This window comes from Cyrtonyx montezumae, unplaced genomic scaffold (genome assembly GCF_038088225.1).
Source record: "Cyrtonyx montezumae isolate F1298 unplaced genomic scaffold, pur_monq_1.0 scaffold_8, whole genome shotgun sequence".
NCBI lineage: Eukaryota > Metazoa > Chordata > Aves > Galliformes > Odontophoridae > Cyrtonyx > Cyrtonyx montezumae.
In genome coordinates this window covers 7,135,745-7,154,510 of record NW_027072089.1, presented here as the reverse complement: position 1 = coordinate 7,154,510, position 18,766 = coordinate 7,135,745, and the positions used below count along the sequence as shown (strand labels likewise).

At 36.9% G+C, this 18,766-nt stretch overlaps 1 protein-coding gene across 1 annotated transcript in view; it reads left to right on the top strand.

The window, feature by feature from the left end:
- Positions 1-18,766, top strand: part of TG (thyroglobulin) — a 142,622-nt gene that overhangs the window by 53,191 nt on the left and 70,665 nt on the right. The window contains exons 34-39 of the mRNA XM_065752278.1: positions 1,323-1,466; positions 4,557-4,622; positions 11,582-11,716; positions 12,413-12,577; positions 14,096-14,318; positions 16,746-16,839. Coding sequence (XP_065608350.1) covers positions 1,323-1,466; positions 4,557-4,622; positions 11,582-11,716; positions 12,413-12,577; positions 14,096-14,318; positions 16,746-16,839 — 827 coding nt within the window. The remainder of the gene's footprint in view (positions 1-1,322; positions 1,467-4,556; positions 4,623-11,581; positions 11,717-12,412; positions 12,578-14,095; positions 14,319-16,745; positions 16,840-18,766) is intronic.

Genomic DNA, 18,766 nt, shown 5'->3' with positions numbered 1-18,766 from the left:
ATGGGCGTTGCTTACCCTCTCACACTTAGTAATTTAGTATGCCTGTAGAAAGACTTTTTCAAGAATATGTGAACTGAAAGCATTTAAAGTCAAACAACTGTATTTTACTTTCCTGGGATAACTAAGAGTATTGTCACATTATGCTCTCTATACAGTCAGCAAGAGCGCTTCACAGGCACAAGTTACAGAGTCTCTAGAAGCTCTGGTTGGATGAGTTCTATTCTGGAGATACTTCTCTTTCTCTCCATGTAAAGAACAGTCAAGTGACAATAATGAAGGTGCTCTGTTAAAAAGAAAGTCTTTAATTGTTATTTAAAATTGGATACTATCCAGGTCAATATCAAGGAAGAAATTTGTAATGTTTTATTCCAAATTTAGATTTAGGCACCTAAAATGTCCAACCTTGTTTTCAGAAATGTTGTGTGCTTGTCAGCTCAGCCTGAGGCCATTAAGAGGCACTGGCTTTATGACGCTCTTGAGAATTTGGAACAATCCAAAAACATTTTCAATTCTCATTCTTTTCTTTTTTTGTATTTTCACAAAGTCAAAAAAGGAACAGGCTGAAACATTAATCCAATGGTTTTCAAATTTGAACTATTGTGGAAATCAAAAGCAGTTGACAAGTTTCATATTTCCATAAGAATACATGAAATTTGAAGTGTTAGCTGAATATGAATTAAAAGTTTCTTTAAATAAGTATAACAAATTAAGGGTTTAAAAGAATGAAACATAGGAAATTATATTTATTTTTTGTAGTATTTCAGGCATCCAGTACTGGCAGTATTGTAGTTGAGATAAATTTCATTAGCAATTTAAACATGAACCAGAATAAATCTTTAATGACACTTCTAACTGTTTCAAATCCTGAAGTACTTCTTAGCTACAGAAGTATTTACTTTAGCTCTTCGAAAGGCAGAATTTTATCTTGATTTAAGTAAGAGCTCTGTTTAGATATACATGCAGGTTTTTAATTTCCAGGATTGAATTAATTAGAAAGGGCTCCTGGCTCAGACAGGTTTGCAAAAGTTTGAGTTTGCAAAAGGATTTCCAAAGCTTTCCTTATAGAAATGCTCCTACTGACCTTAAATGGGTTATAACTTTGGTATCTAACTCCCTTTTGTTGACTTCAGTCTGATTTTTTTTTACACTATTTTCACCAGTAGTAAAACTTTGAATGTTTTAGGTATTTTCATCTGATTGCTAATTCAGTGAAATTTGTTTTAACATGCAGTGGAACTACACTGTATGCAATTTCTTTAAGATACTACCTGGAAAGAGAAATTCTTCCTCATCATTTCTATAACCATGTATTTCCTTGGCAGGAAGAAAAATCATGTGCCTGACTCTGAACAGCCTAGGAATTCAGACATGTGCTGAGGAATCAAGAAGTGCTTGGCAAATTTCAAATTGTAGTTTGCCAGGCAGTGAAGTCAGAATACATCCATTTGGCTGGTATCAGAAGCCTGGTGAGTATTGCAGAACACGTGTACTTTCCAACTGGTATCTGTACATTCAGTCTTAATAAGCTGCATAGAAGGTTTAACTTTTAGATGGAAGGCCCATTTACAAGGATAGCAATAGACAAGGCAGACAGTTATGTCTGAAGTGTATTTTAATCTCAGCTTTTAAAGAACAGTAATATCTTAAAGAGGTTTAATTGAATTTCTTAGATTGAATGTGAGACCTGTGACCTATGCGGGAACCCAAATATATTCAATTCCACTGCACTGCCATGGTCAAGACATCATTCTTTGTTTCTCAATGCTTGGCTTAATAATATGTGTAGATGATTGACATCAAGGATTTGGGATTATTACAGAATTTAAAATTCACTTTTGGTTGCTTTGGTAAAGGAAGTGTCAAGACCAAATTCAAGGATAGAATGGTATTATTCAGGCAATAAACTGAGCAGAAGTTATGAGAGGTTAGGGTACTTCCTTAAGAGGAATAAAAAATTGGTATAGTCAAAGTGAGTGTTCTTTTCCATGGTAAAATGAAAGACTCCATTACTTTTTGAAAATTTATCATTAAAATAAAAATATAGAAAATTCCCCCTAAATTAGTGCTGGTTGTTAAAACCAAAAAGAAATTAAAAAAAAAAAAAACAGAAAACAAAAAACCACCAAAAATTGTGATTTATTGACAGTTTTTTTGTTTTTGTTAAGAGCTTTTTTTCTTTTATTAAGAACTTAAAACATGCTGATTGAATATAGGTAATCTTGGGAAAAATTTAGTAACACAAGAAGTTGTTATGTGAAAAAAAATGAAAACAAAGTATTTCAGTTGCTAATAAAAGAAGTCAAAACCACAAGCTAACGTAAATCCTCACGTTAGTATATCCAATGAATGTATGATCCAATGTATGATCATTCTCTCTATAATAAAGCTATTATTTCAGTTGTGTTAAGAGAGCTACACATACAAAAAAAGCATAAAATTCCATGAGAGAAGTGAGTGTGTATATATGCAACCCGAAGACCTCCTGCAGTTGTAATCATGGTGTTACAGAATGGAAGTTAGATAAAGTTCTAATTTTATGTTCTTATCCACATAAGCTAACACCTTCACAGACAGACAACATTGAAATGGCTTTCAGTTACATCTCAGTCATCCCTGTGGTGTACAGCTTCAAACCCGCTGCTGAGTCTACTTGGGCAGAACCTTGTTGAAACCCACTTTAAGCAGGAGGGTCCCACAAGAGGAAATCTGGCAACAGTGGAAGAATCAGGGACACGATTTGAGCCAAATAACAGGAATCAGGAGCACTTTTTACTACTTTTCAATTCTTTGATGTCTTGTAGGAAAAACTGACATTTGGGTAGAGAAGGGAGGCATGATGTCAGTACATAATTCTCGGTGCATATGATGTAAAAATAATCTACTTAAACTGTGTAGAGCTAAATCAGGTATCTTTGCAATGTGCTGCATTTTATAGTGTTGGTAAAATGCACTCATGCTGGAAATAAGAACTTGTTATGGAACTTTTCAAGCCCTTCGGCAGTACTCTGCCCTCTTGACCATCTATTTCCTCTTCTTAGTTGTGCCACCTTTGTTAGAAAAGGTACAGCACAGTGTTGAGGGTCTATCACTGAAACTGCAGAGTTTGCTAAGTCCACAATGCGTGGGCTTGAGAAGGGGCAGTCTGAATGTATAGCTTAACTGAAGGGATAACAACAGTTCAGGTGATGTAGAAAATGTCGGGGACCTGTAGACAGAGGAAGCAGAGTTACAACTAGAGGAGAAGTAGGGGAAAAGAGTGAAGAGGGGTTGAAGGGCAAAGTGAAGAGAAGGAGACAGCAGAGGTAAAGATACACTTCATAATTTTTCCTCACATTGATAAAGAAACAACTAAAAATAAAGAATGCTGATTGCTTCATTGACTGAGGAATGATGGAGTGTATGCAAAAGGGGGAATTTTAAGTGAAAAATGATGTTTCTTTCTGTAATGAAGAAGCTTCAGATGTTTTTCCACCATAACACACAGCAAGGCACAGATGTGTATGCAAATAAAGATATTTGCAGACAAAAATTTGTATCAGTTTTGCTGGTGTGTTAGGGGTCTGGGAACCAGGAAGAGGAACAAGAAGATTCTGATACTGAAGAGTAAAAAGAGTGAAAGCTGATAGAGGAATTTACTGTAGATAGCAGGAGGTTAACACGAGGTGGGTCATTGGTTTTAGTCCACAGCCTGCTGTTGTAAGAAAGCACTTAAGTCTCTGTGTTTCATAATATGTTAAGTCTCCATGTTGAGCTGACACACACAGCTTGGCATGCTGGCAATTTGATTAGGTATGTATGCATAGTCATACTTGTAGTTCAGTCATTGGTGAACATACATAAGTATTTCAAAGAGATGGGTTCCTGGATACAGCCCTAATTCTCCACACATGTTATTGAGTGTGGTAAACTCATTATTTTTCAGAAATATTTATTGGTTGCATACATGTGCAGTACAAAGCGAAAGAAGCAAGCAAAAAATCTGATCCATCTTTGGCATCTGTTGGGTAGTAATAGAGGGCTTATAACTGATTTCATTAGTTGAAGTACTTTACAAAATATGAATGCCTGAGGGAAAATATTTGCTATTTATGTTTAAGGAAAATGCTAGCAACTGAGAAGCTTAATGCGTGGAAAATATGAATGACTGTTTGAATTTTAATTTGAAGCCTTTCCTTCTGGAAACTGTCTTGTTCCTAATTCTTCTTTTGAGAAAATCCAGTTTCCTAATCAGGAAACAGAAAATCTGACGTCTCTTCTGATGCATGAAACTGAGTACAGAGCGGGTCATGGAAAAGAAAAGACAACAAAGAACTACTGAAATGAGTTATTCATTTAAAAAGATGCATTTTGCAAAGTGTTTGTAGGAATTTTTATAAATACAAAGATTGAGGAATGTCTGGTTTCGTGAATAAGCCAAAAAGGGTTAGATGGTAAAACAGGTTCAGATCCTTCTTCTTGATGTTTGTGATGAGAAGATGCAACATTCACATCCCAGAAACGTTATGGAAAGAAAAACACTGTGGTATTGATTTTATTTTTGTGTTTCCTACTTTCAGCTGATTTGATGAACACTGTGCCTAACCTGTGTCCAGCCGTTAGTTTACCTTTCAGGCCAGAAAGTGGTAAGTGCATTCATGTGTTAAGACCAAAAGGAAAAAAAGGAAACGTCCTTTATTTTGTATGCTTTGCTAAAAGACCACACTGTAATGAAGTTATGTTCTTCATGAGTTTATTCAGATGCAGCACGTATGCTTCTTATTAGTTACGTATCATTTAAATGGACAAAGCTTGGTCAACCAGAGTGCTGATCTAAGTTCCCTCACAGCCAGTGAGCCAAAATATTTAGCAAATAGAAATTTATCATCTGTAAGTGCAGATGTCACATGAGTTCCAACATATATAAGTGTTCGCATTTTAGTGCAGTGATCTCATTTTAGTGCAGAGAGGGAATCTCTGTCAAGGGAAGCCCCTCCCAGAAAGCTGGTTATTACTTTAGGGTCCAGTGTTGTAGGGTTTCTAGCACTTTTCCAAAGCAGTTGAGAGTGACAATAAGTTTACAGATGAATGCAAATAAATGCAACAAAAACGCAAAGTCAAAATTAATAGATCTGTTTTTTCCCTATAAAGATTTGTGCCTAAAAATTGAGAGAATGAGAGGATAACCACTAGAGTGAGAGTGGTATCACTAGAAGTGAAAGCAGATTTATACAACTTCGGAATTGACATAGAAAAATGATGAATTGCACTGCCTCCAGTCCTTGTTTACAGCTTTTCTCTAGAATGGGAATATTTTCTCAAAGTTTATTCAGAATTGAATAAAAATAAACTCTTCTTTATCAGGAAGAAAATTTAGTTCATTCCTGCAGTAAATCAATTTATGGCTCTTGAATGCATTAGTTTAAAAATGAGTGGTTCCTCTTAATAAATGAAACTTAATTTTTCAGAGTAGTGTTTTTATTACACCCTTAAAACATATCCAGAATTAAAGAACTGCAAGCTTTCCTGATGCTTTCTATCCCTAAATACATAAATGTCTGCTAAATGCTGTGTAGCAGAAAGAAAGCAGGTTGACTAGTCATTATGCAACTCAGTTTAACCTTTGGGTTAGTCTGAAATTGAAGAGTTTCATTCATCTCTGCACTTGACTATCTGTTTGATCATAAGCAAATCTTTCAATTTGCTTGCATTTGTCCTTTTACTTAAACCAGCTGCAATGGGGCTTGCAGGGCAGTGTTAATCATGGCATCTTCAATACCAAGTTCAGGATTTATTATTGTTTTTCTCTTTTTAACCTCTTTGACTTCCAGTTATGCTAAATTTCAGACAGCTTGTATTTGCTGGTAGAAATTATGCTTCTGTATTGCAAGGCAAAGTATCATTCTTTAGTGAAAAAGTCCAAACAAAACTGTTAAAATTCTCAATTTCCCCTCTACTGAATAGCTAGACTAGAGAACACTCTTCAAAAGAAATGCTAATGACCCAAAAGCTGTTTTCTCTTTTGTTCTTCAACTGCATCAGTTCTCCCAGTTCTAGATAGACTTTGTCTCACTTTCTGTGTTATTTAAACTCAGAATCTCACTCTTTTTATTTGTATATTTTGTTTTATTTGAAACTTGCATATTCAATCTTTAATGGGCCAAAGTCAGCAAGGGACAGCTAGAAGAATTTAATATATCCTGTCTGAAGGTAGAACTCCTTGGAGACAAGAGATTGCAACGCACCATCCATCCATCCCCATAAGTCCTGCTGAATGCAGAGGGGAATTCTACTGCAGTCACTATAGGATTAAGAGATCGTAGAATCAGTAGAATGCCTTGCATTGATGACAGTCAAGATAAAATTCCTCTATGTCATCCGAATAATTTCTTAGAGTTTTTCACAGAATCTTTTCCTAAATAAATTGAGCAAAGCCATATATTTGTTTTCCTTCTGTTTCTCAGTCTGGACTTTTGAAAATGTTGATGTGCAGAAATCTTCATAAAAACTCTAGACTTTTGAATCTGTAATAGCAAAAATAATATCCAATTAGTATATTTCCCTATTTATCATAGAACAGTATGCAAAAACCCTTCCCCATGAGTGATTAGCTTTTGGAAAGGGACAGCAAGAGGAAGGCATACAGCCCTCCCTGTACCTGATTATTCACCCAGTGGCCCATTGTAGCCCTGTGACTCCTCTCTCTATACAGAGCTCCCATTCATATTCCCCATGTTACTCACCCAAAGCAGCACTGCTGGGCATTTCAAACTCTCATTCAAAACCTACTAGTCTGCAAAAATGAAATGCCCGCTGTCTGCCTGGAGGTGGGTGAGGTGCACACTGCTGTTTGGTTTGTGCATTTGCCTGATTTTTGTTGTTGTTTTGTTATTACTTCAGCAATATTAGTCTGCTTGTCTTTTTGTGATACCCTTTCTGATATTGGAATGAACTCTCCAAGTCATCTTCATTATTAATCTGTAGTAGAATTAATGGAGTGTACAGTTTTCATTTTTAACTAAAATAATACTTTTATTTACTTTCTCTGCTTTGATTTCTGTATCATATGGAGTAGACCATGCTCCTGCTGTCATGTTGTGAGTATGATCTAGTTTCTGCTAGCTGAGAAATGATACTCGAAAAGTAGACAAGTTGAACAGATTGGGAAAGTCTGTCGCAATTGTTGCAATTGGAGCATTTTTTCCCCTCAAGACGTACGTGTCCTGTGACAAGAGTGAGTATAAAACCATCTGTGACTAGTTTCAGGTATGATGTGTGATCTTCAAGCATAGGAGGACAGCTGTTATTTTAAGATTGCCCATGCTGAAAATGCTATTATAGTCATTCTGAAGTTTTGGTTTACTGATGATAGTATTTAAAAAAGAAATCTGCTGATTCCTGTGAATATGGTGGGATGTTACTTTGAAAGACAAAATTGTGCAGTTTCATAATTAGGTGGAACTTCCTGCATCCAGCTGAAGATACAGGACAATATAAAAAAAATTGCATAAGAAATCTTGCATTATTTGGTATCCTTCAGCTATATAGTACTGTTATTCAAACAGCTTATGCAGACGTGTTTGGCAGAAAGTTTTATGTCTTTATAACAAATACTGAAAGAAGTAGAAAGGTCTATGAAGCATCTTACTTGGCCTTTTAGAAAATTGCTTGTACTGAAAGCAAAATGTAAAGCCTGTAAGTATTCCTGAATATGTAAAGCAGGAGCAAGACTGTTGTTTAGTTTCTGCTTTTTAGATTTATCATTATAGTTATGAGTTGTGTATAGTATTTATCCAAACTTTAATGAGCATAAGTGTCAGTCTCCTCAGTTTTAAATTGAGTAGAGCTACATGGCTAAGATTTGGCAGCTGCTAGTAGTAATCTCTGAATGTGACTGCAGACTGTATACACAAATGTGAGGAGGGATCATATGGGCATTCCACTCAAGCAGTTCATTGGGAAACCACCAAGGCATACAGATGTGATGATCGGTTAGACTCTTCATGTTTCTGTCTTAATTCCTTCATGTTTATCATCCTTCCTGTGATGCATCCCTGAGCAGTAGCCACAGGATTTTCTCGTATGGCAATAAGTTTCCCATCAGAGGTGCTGCAGCATGTAGTCAGCTGAGGGAACCCTCTATGAAGCTCCAGACCAATCCAGGGAGGTGACAAGAGGACAATGAAAAGCTTGGAGGGGGTTAGGACAACTGATGTCTTTTCTCTTTCTTTCCCCTTGACTTTCTTGAGACCACGAGCACACCTATAGCCTACTGGTACTTAGTGAAATAGAGCACTAGAGCAGCCTGAAGGCTTTGCAAAGTGAATATTATCCTTTGGGGTAACATCTGAAAGTGACTAGACACTAGGGTGGAGAGCCTTGGACTGGACTACCTTGCCAAAAAACTCGTGCTTTGCCTACAAGACTCTGGGAAATCCCTTCTGTTTCTAGTAAGTGTTGCTGATTGCTGATGATTAATAGCATCCTCTATGTTCCTGTTTTCCCACAATATTGGGAATGTTTCAAAGGGATTTTTGGTGTTAAAATATAGACAGCCATTTTCATCCATTCTTAGGAAGTGATCTACTGTGCCCCATGCAGCACAGTGGACCTCCTTGCTAGAATTATTCCGTCTTTGTTTGTATCCACGAGGATTTTAGCCTACTTAGAAACAATTTATTTTAAACTAAATAAATACCTGGTACAGTTTTATCATTATATTGCTGTTCTATACCATTTACTATAATTGGAAGTACCGAAGGAGGCAGAAAGTTTGCATTTCACATCAGCATACCATTATTGCTTGTGGCTAAAGGCCATAAGTAACACAGTCGATAGTTTGGGACATGTCTATCTGAAGTTTGATTATAGTTATTATGCAGTAGTTTTAAGAAATTTTCTCATTTTGAGTTATTCACATCTCAGAAGTCTGACAAAAATGGGAGGCAACTCTATTTTAGAATCATACTTTCTGCAGGTCTACCATGAGTTGACAATGAACTATTTCCAGAGATTGTTATACAGTCTAACAGTCATCACTGAAGGGAAAAAACAAAACAAAACAGAACAAAAAAAGCCCCACCAAACACCATACACAGAACAAAACATCTCTAGTCTAAGAATATAGAACACTGGGTTCTATTTGTACGAGTTTTCTTGGCTTGAGTCTGGAGTGTTAGAGTCTGGAGTGTTCACATTCTTCAGAATCAAGATCTGAATTTATCTTTCAAATATAAATTAGGCACAGTCAGACCCAAAGATTTGATTTATGTACCTCATTAACCATATGACAACCTCATCTCATTTATGTATCTCCTCAAGATCATGATTTTTTTTTCTATATTTTACTTGATTGTTGTTGTTGTTGTTTTTTTAATTGTGCTTCTGTATCTCTAGTTCCTCATACTTAATGTTAGATTTTCCAGCAAACTCAGAACATACCCTTCTTTGCCTTCACTGAAGTCAATAATGAAGATTTTGCTGACTTTATTAAGAGGATTTTACAGTGCAATCATGTGTGACAGTGCCCTCAGGAAATCTATTTCAGCCTTGTGATCCTCCTACTTGAGTAAGAGGAGCAGTGAGGGCCCTTTTGCAAATCCATTCTTAAAACCATACCTACCCAAACAGGAACATCTGGAAGAGAGAAGATCTCTTTATGGGACACCTATAATTTTGCAATAGAAGTTACATGGCTGACTTGATTCAGTGTATTGTAATTATGCATCAGAGCAATTGCCAAAACATGGTTTAGAAGGGCAGAGCCTAACCTATATATAAGCCAGGAACATGTTTCAGCCCATCAGGTGTATTATGCATTTTCAGTACGGCAATGTCAGGATGATGCTATGTGCCTTGTGAGAGCAGCTTCTAAATGATGCAAATTTAGGTCAGCTATGGAAAGTTCCATTTTGCCCACATAATGGTGTAGATATGCATGTCCTGTAGGCATTGCTGTATGTTCAGTTGGGTGGAAGAAAGGGAAGAAGGAAATAACCAATGGGTAAAATCTTTTCTTCCAACAAATATCTGCCCATAGTAGTGTCATGGATGGCTCTGGGTCTAAGGGCTATGGTGTGTCATCAAAAAAAGCCTTAGTGTTTCTGCATTTACCTGCATTTGGGGTCAGCTGGGCAGAACAATGGAAAGAGAAAATGCTAGAAATCATAAAATATGAATTCTCCCTCTAGGAGTGAGAATGCAAAGGAATGAAAAACACACCTGGGTAGGGGGAGGTTGCAAGGGTCCCTCATGTGAGATTTGGGGTGAAGAATAAGCAAAGGAAAAGATATTTTAGATATGAATGTATGAACTGTTAGTTCTTGCATCATGAATGGTCACTGCTCTGTGCTTTAGCATGGCCTGGAAAGCAAACACTGTGCCTTTATGTGTTATGCTCTATTCCACACAAAGGGATAAAATAAAAATCTTTTAACATAGGGATCTTTAATCTGCAATGAAATGAACCAAATGAATCATAGTTTTTGCATCTGTGTAGTAAATAAACTGAAGCAATGAGACAAGAACTGCTTGCCAAGAATAGCAAGGCAGCAGCTGACTAAGCTCTGTCCCCATCCTACAATTACACAGAAAGGGTAACACCAATTTCCTGTTCAGGACTCATCTGTACACATTAGGACCATTTTGTTTTTAAAACATTTATCTGTAGGAAGGAACTAAAATAATTAAAGGCATGTTCTTTACTGAGCTTTCTTTTATTTTCTCTCTGTGTGTGCAAAATTGGTGGCCTACAGATATTTTTATCTCTATGAGAAAATGTTCATGGATTTTTATTTTAAATTATTGTGAGAAGAATATGACGGATTTGAGAGAATTTGATGAATATTAGAATTAATCTGTATGTGTACACATGCATATGCACTTGTAGATATATGCAGGTGACATAGACATCTCTGTTTCAACCATTAATATGCGATTAATATGTGCATCCAGATCATGTATTCAGAGAAGTCCATGTGATGATTTTCCTCATCCCAAAGCAAACATCTAAATCAGGACATCCTAAAACTATCTGTTCCTCCTGATAATAAAAGGAGTCTTGTGTAATTAATTCAGATGTAGACACCTATCCTGTCTGTGACTAGGGCTGAGGTGAGGCGTACCTTAGAACAGCACCCCCTGTCTATATAGAGATTTCTATCTCTAGAAGTGCTTGGTCGTATGTAGGATGCTTACTTGCCTTCAAACAAGTTCATTGCTGTGTCTGCTCAGGCACTTGAGTGGAAGTATTGGGATCCACGTCCTTTAATGTAATTAGGCCTGTAAGTTTTGATTTGATAGCTTTTATTTAAATCAGTGGTAATTACATGCATAAGACCTGGATAGAGCTGCTCTCATTTCCTCTTTAATAAGTGAATATTTTTGTAAACCTAGCTGTGCATGACCTCTGCAGATAGAACTGGTCCCCCCAGCCAATTTTGTTCCAAGCTGATGTAAAGGAAGGTGAAAAACCTCTCACTGGATAACTCTACAGTGCTTTTACTTCTATACGATTTTCTGTTTTGTTTTGTGTCTTTGTCGTTGCTTTGCATGTGCTTGTTTGTTCTACTGTTTTCTCTACTATTTTCAATGATTCATTTCACAGAATACTTGGATATATGGCAACCCTTAAATGTGACCTCTGTTCTCATGGATTCAACCATCTCAAACTTTGAAGCTGTGCATGTTAGCAGGGACATATCCAATGACTTTACCACTGCTGAAAACTATTGTCTATCTGGTAAGAAATGTTTCTCCACAACTTTACGGAGCATATTGGCTTGTGAGAATGAAACATCAGAAACAGTTCCCCCCCTATCCCACCATCAAATATACATATGCTTATTTTATGTTGGTTTGTTTTTTTTTGTTAATAAAGATCTCTTCAAGCATTTTGAGAATACAGTAGCAAATCATGGAAGGGATGGTGTCATTATTATCTAAAGACCAGTTAAGAGGTGCTCTTTTGTAACTGGATCCATGTGTAAAACATGGTAGAACTACCTGCTAGAACATGGTAGAACTACCTGAAGAAAGAGGTGCAAGGGCAGGTTAAATACGAGTGGGATGAAGCAGGAGTTGAGCTGTAGTAACAAAACGGGATTTCTCTGATCAGAAGTCTGACCTGGGGACTGTGTGAATTCAGTTGAGGTCCTCAGTGGTTTATTAGAAGATTTCTTATTTCTCTTACAGTCTGTGAGAGCAGTTTTCTTGCTGTAATGCTCCATTTTAAGGCTGATACAGCCTTTGGCTGGTTTGGAGAATATTTGGGAAATATGGGGGCATTTTATTCCCCATTACTCTTCCTTAGAACTTAATAATCTTGTTGTTTGACCTGTTGTGAAACAATTCTTTTAACCATCTCTTTAACAATTTAATACAAATCACTTTAAGAACACATTTGATTTGTTCTTTTTCTTCTTGTTTCACCTCATAGCATGTTCAAGGAACCAGACATGTACAGTAGTTACACTGGAAATCCAGGCTTCAGCAATTAGGTGCCTTTTTTACCCTGATACACAGATCTGCTCACATGGCCTGGAAGGGCACAGATGTCAGGTTCTACTCAAAGAACCAGCTACATACATCTACAGGAGACAAGGTATGAGCTGTAAGGTTATGAATGGAGGAATTCAACTGTGGTGGCCTGGGTGCAATTCTCATTTATGAGAGAATGAGGAAATATTAGGCATAAAGTATTATGGAAGTTTCCTAGATAAGCATCTATTATTTTTTCAGTAAAGTTAAAAAAACAAAACAAAACAAACAAACAAAAAAACCCAACCAAAATTTTATTTCCTGCTGAAGGAAATAAAATAAAGGAAGTTTGGCCTACAAAATAAGTTCTGGAAAGTACAGAATGGTACAACAACAAACAAACAAACAAACAAAACCCAAAAAAACAGTAATGAAAGCCCAGCTTATGATCTATAATTGTTATTTATTTTTCTTCCTACTAAATTCTGTGAATAACACAAAGAATGGCAAAAACCAATAATATATCAGAAGTCTTAAGTACTGTATCTTAAAGAAAACAACAAATGTAAAGTACAGTCACAAAAAACACCCAAGGTTGACTTCTTTTAAAAGAAGTGAAAATTGTTTCAGACGGAAATAGATGTGTGCAGAGAGATGAAGATTTCATTGTTTAGCTCTGTACTTATTTGAAGCTTTGAGTTCTCTTGTGTCATTATCTGATATTTTTAAGTGCTTTCTTTTGATATGAGTCTGATTGTATCTTTTATTAGGAACCGAGTAACAATGAGAGGAGAAAAATATTTCCTTTTCTGTTTACTGAGGTTTCTGTGAAAAAATGGCAATTAATGAAAAGCTTCTAGGCTTAAACTCAGTGAGAGATAATCAGATTTATCATTATCAAATGAACCAAAATCACCAACTCCAATGCAAAAGCTAGTCTTGTGTGTATTTATGAACTGCTTAGGTTTTAGTCACATGCCTTAGAATTTGGTTCCTGCCTGTGGTATAGATTAAGAATGGAATAGTACTTGATATCTCTTAGTTCTATTTGAGTAAAAAGTTTATTTAAGATTATTGAAAGACTTTTCTATATGTGGCAAATAGTCCAGGTAATCCTTATATTAAAACAAAAGAAAACAAAACTGGACCAAACTGAGGAACAATTCATAACTTTCTGCAATCAAAAGGTAAGGAGATTGAGACATGAATCTGTCCTGGAGGCAGCCTAAACCAATGAAATGTGTTTTTGCCTTTCTTCATTCTGACCTGCTATAAGTATTTAAAGGTTTAATATCTTGTTTTTTAGAGTCGGGAGTGGAAGAGAATCTGAAAAATCTGAAAATCTCTCTTTTAGTAAAAATTCTCAAGTATACATGAAAATGCAATGTCTAATGGAAATAAATGTTTGAGAATAGGGTTTGAAAGCACATAGATAAATGTCTGTACCTATTAGCTAACATCTTGCACAACATGAAGCATTTCAAGTAGAGAAACCACATAATTTTACCCATGTCCCATTTATAGAAGTGGATTACTCACATAATCCCATTTGCTTGAATTTCAAGTGGATAATTTTCACTTCTAAAATGGTGCTAACTTAAAAGAGCAAATTATTATTTTTTTATTTCTCTTCACCCATTAGATTTAGTCCGGCCCATTTCTGAATCAGATTTAGTCCCATCTGTGTACATTCCATCCCATGGTGATTTGATCGGCAAACCCAAGGCAGTACGGATTGGTTCAGAGTGGAAAAATATCAGCCAGTTCCTTGGGATTCCCTATGCTGCACCTCCTCTTGCAGAGAGGCGATTTAATCCTCCAGAACCATTTGCTTGGAAGGAAACCTGGAATGCTACTGTGGCTCGGTAAGAAATTCCTGTGATATCTGCAGAAGCACTTGTTTCACCCATATGTGTGATAATAGTGAAGGCCAAATTATTCGCATCTTTTCTTTCAGAGGAGCCCATAGCATCCAGATGAATGTAAGTTTGGGATTTTGTTTAGTAAAACGAGTAATTTCTCCATCTATTTGTAAATGCATGCAAGCAGCTCAAAGAAAAAGGCAGCTTTAGGTACACTGACCTGAATCTACGGATGACTCCACATATACCATCTACCATCAATCCATTTTAATTCTAAGTATTTCCAGAGTATTTCAATTCTCTATTCATTGTATTGAATCAAACAAGGGGCATTTTAATGCTTGTTTCATCAGAGGCTAACCAACCCAGCTTTATCCAGACTTTTCCATATAAAAACTCTTAGAAGGCAAATATTTGTTACACTGCTTGGTCTAAAGCACTACACATTTTAGGTAATGTATTAAAAGGATTCAAAACATAGGAATCATGTTAGCAGATAGGTTAAATTCCTCTGAAGTCTCTATATCTAACATTCCCTGGTGGGTAGCCCTGTCTCTTTAGGGCTGTATAGACACCACTACTCAGCTGGTTTATAGAGTTTAGGTCAGAGGTATCTAGAGAAATAAGTTTTTTGTACATGTCTGTGTTTCATTTAGCCCTGTGGCATGACGTTTTCTTTGGGAGACCAAAAAGACAAGTTTTGAGTGTTTATTTCTTAATGAAAGAAAGCAAGGTTTGGATTACAGGAAGTGTCTGTGCTGTGGAATGTACCCAGACTGTGGATTTAAAATATATATATAAATAAGGCAGCAAATATAAACGCAGCAGTAAATAGAAACAAGTTTCTTTCTCATAGTATATTTAATAGCAAGCAAAATACAGAGCATAAAAAACGCATCTGAGTAAGCTATGTTGTAGACATACGTAGGAAGTTGATACACATGAAACTGAAGATGCAAAACAGTGAAAGGGAGAGAAGCTGGTAGAAGGATTCCATGGACATTCCTTATAGGGATTTACAGAAATTGGAGCTGAGAGAAGAGGTTTAGTGTCTGAAGTGCTTCCAAAGCAGCTTGTGTTAACCTACGGTCTACTGAGATCCTGTGTTACTCTATCCTGAGGCTACAGATTAGGAAATGTGTCAGCTGTGAGGAAGCTGTTTGTTCTCTCCATTATTCAGGATTTGTCACCAGAATTTTCTAGCAAAACCTGATTAACTGAGTGAAGAGGTACAACTTTATTTGTTTGAAGTGTATTTGTTCTTTGGTGATCTTATCAGGTTGCAGGGTTGTTATAGAGTTGTTAATAGCACAACCATGTGAGACATTCGGCCTCATCTACGTACATTGGAGGGGTCTGATGAGATGTGACCTTTTGTTTCTTCAGGTGCACAGTGACGTTAGCTTAACATACACACCATCTGCTCTTGGTGTATGCAGAAATGCCATGGTGACTGATAGGACTTGAGTAAGGTTCAGCTATCTGCATGATCTCTCATTGAAAACAGTGTCTAAAGTTGCAATGAGGAGAAATTTAGGGACAGTAGTTATTCTGTTCCTACCTGTTGAATACTCAGAGCCAGTGGACCACTTGACATCTATCTTCTGTTACTCATTTAAGTTTAAAAAAGTTTATATGACCTTAGTATGTGGAGTTGCACTGAGAGAATCAGGAAAACCTCAACCTCTGTGTGTATACAAAGTGTTGACAAATATATTTCTTAGTATATTGGTGTTAAACAGTGGTTTTTTTATTCAAGAAATTCATATTACACCAATTCCATTAATGAAAAAAGAGAAATATTTATAGAATCGAAGAATCAGTAAGGTTGGAAAAACCTCTAAGACCATCTAGTCCAAACATAAACCCACCACCATGCCCGCTAAATCATGTGCCTAAACCACTCTCCCTGAGAAGAAATTTTTCCTAGTACCAATATGGATCTGAACAAAGACTTCTGGGAAAAAAAAAAGACATAAAAATAATTAAGATTATTAAATTATAAAATATTATATTTAAAGTTGGAAGAGCTATGGAGCTGTGGACTCGCCTCAGTAGGTGGCAGCCTTTCCTCAGAGTCAGTCTTGGCACAAGGAAATCCTGGGGGATGGAGGATGGTACTATTCATGAGATACCACATACCCAAAAAAATGAAATTCAGCCAGCTTCCTTCTAAAATGGTGTTGGTTTTCTCAGGGAACAAAATACAAAGTCATGAAAAATACAGTGGTTTTTATTTTATTTTATTTTTCATTCGTATGGGTGCATACAACCAACCTATTTCTTACTATGGTGTAAATGTGATTAAATGTGATTGAGATCCATAGAGTAAAAGATTTTATAATCTCAAACAGTTCATCAAAATCTGAAGAAACAGCAGCCATGGACAAAGAATACATGTTTTTGTTGTAATTCTCTTGATTTCCATAGGTCAACTTGTTGGCAGCCAGGAGACAGAGAGACTCCATCATACTCTGTCAGTGAAGACTGCTTATATCTGAATGTTTTTGTTCCTGTCACCACAGTAAGTAGGAGATGAGCAGCATTTTTTTTGCAGCTAAGCATTGTCTCTTTTCAAAGCACTTCTAATTGGTGCAAATTACTGTTTTCCATGTGGTGTTCACAAAGTACTGCAAGGTTAAATTAAGCACTCTGTTGATTTTCCTTGTGCAATCTTACTCCCTGCAGGCTTTGCTGGGTAACTGGGAGGGTAGAAAATTAAAAGGCTGGACATGAAAGAGACAAAAAGAGAAACAAAACACAAGAGGAAGGTGGAAGCCAAGGAGGAGAGGCTGGGGACAGAAATGGTAATGTCCCTGAAGTTATATGGTGCATCCAGAAGACAATAACATACCAGTACTTGCCAGCAGTTGAGTGGCAGCACACAGTGACTGTTCCCCTGTTGACCTCCAGAGGTGAAGTTGAGGAATGAGGGTAGCAAACAATGCTAAATCTGTGCCCTGCCAACACTGCATTAAAATAGGGCTTTCAAAGATGACTGAGCCAGTGGTGCAACCTGAGAAACATGAAAAGTTCTGAATTTCTTATTGTAAACAGATATAAAGCTTCGTGTTAGAACCATGCTGAGATGGTTGGCCAAACTCTTTGGGGCTGGGGAGGAAGACACTGAATTACATACCAATCCCATTGATGAGTGAACCCAGAATAAAGGAACAGGGCTTTTATTTCCTCTGTAATTTTCAGCAGGTGACACCAAATGATATCTCTTTCACAGTGCGTGCCTGGAAAGAGCTGGCTGGCTACCTCACCTCAGAGCTGCCTCTGGCAGCAGGGCACACAGCCCCATGCAGGGTCCTTTAATCAGTAGAAAGACTAAATCTTTTCTCCCTGCAGTCCCAGACTGTCATTTTGTATTGAGTCCAGACGTTGCTTGTTGAAAACATCAGGTTGCTCTCCCAGGCAGTTTGCCATCTCCGCTTAAGTGCTGCTTTCAAGTTAGCTCATTCAAAAGCACTGCATTTTCTACCATTTGATAGAATAAAAAGGTTTTATTTTCTCCTTAGTAGTTCTGTACTTAATCTGTCTTGTCTTTTGGTAGAGGCATCATGTAGAAGCATGTCTGGTCAAGTCATATGTGCCAGCCTAAAAGAACCAAAACTTCTGTTTTTGCAGCAGTATCAGGGAGCAGAAGGCATGACATTTTTCTGTTTCTTCTTGTAGCAAGTTCTATTTTTCACTTGCATTCCAAGAGCTATAATTTTACATTTTTTAGTTTTAGAAAGATAAACTAGCTAAACAAATCTCAAATGTTAAAATCTCCTAGATTTGTAGATGTTGTTCAGTAGCATTTCAGACCTGAACAATAGCATCATCTGGGCACAACTCCTTGTCATCAAAGGACTTTTAGTGTCAAACACTGAAAAAGATGAATGACATCATCTTATTTTGCTTCCAAAGCTACATGTACCACATAACCCTCTAAGTAAAATTGACACTCCTGAGATACTTTTTTCTGCTTATAACCATCACCTTCTGCTGCATCACTAGAGTATAGCTGCATTTCAGCTTGATTTGTAGAACCAAGCAAATGCAAGATGAGCAACTTGATCTAGCTGTGCACGTCCCTGTTCATTGCAGGAAAGTTGGACTAAGTGGCCTTCAGAGGTCCCTTCCAACTCTAAGGATTCTAAGATTAAGGCTTGAAACTCTGCTAAATAAGAGCAGAAAGTATAACCTCTCCCTTTCTGCTGGTATCTGCATGTGTTACTCCCATTTTTATTGCATTGTAGAATCAAAGAATCATAGAATTGTAGAATGGCTTGAGTTGGAAGAGACCCCAAGGATCATTTAGTTCATACTCCCCTGCCATGGCAGGTACACTAACCTCCAGATCTGGTACTAGACCATGTTTTCTATGGCCCCATCCAATCTGGTCCTGAATGCCTCCAGGGATGGAGCATCCACAATCTCTCTGGGCAGCCTGTTCCAGC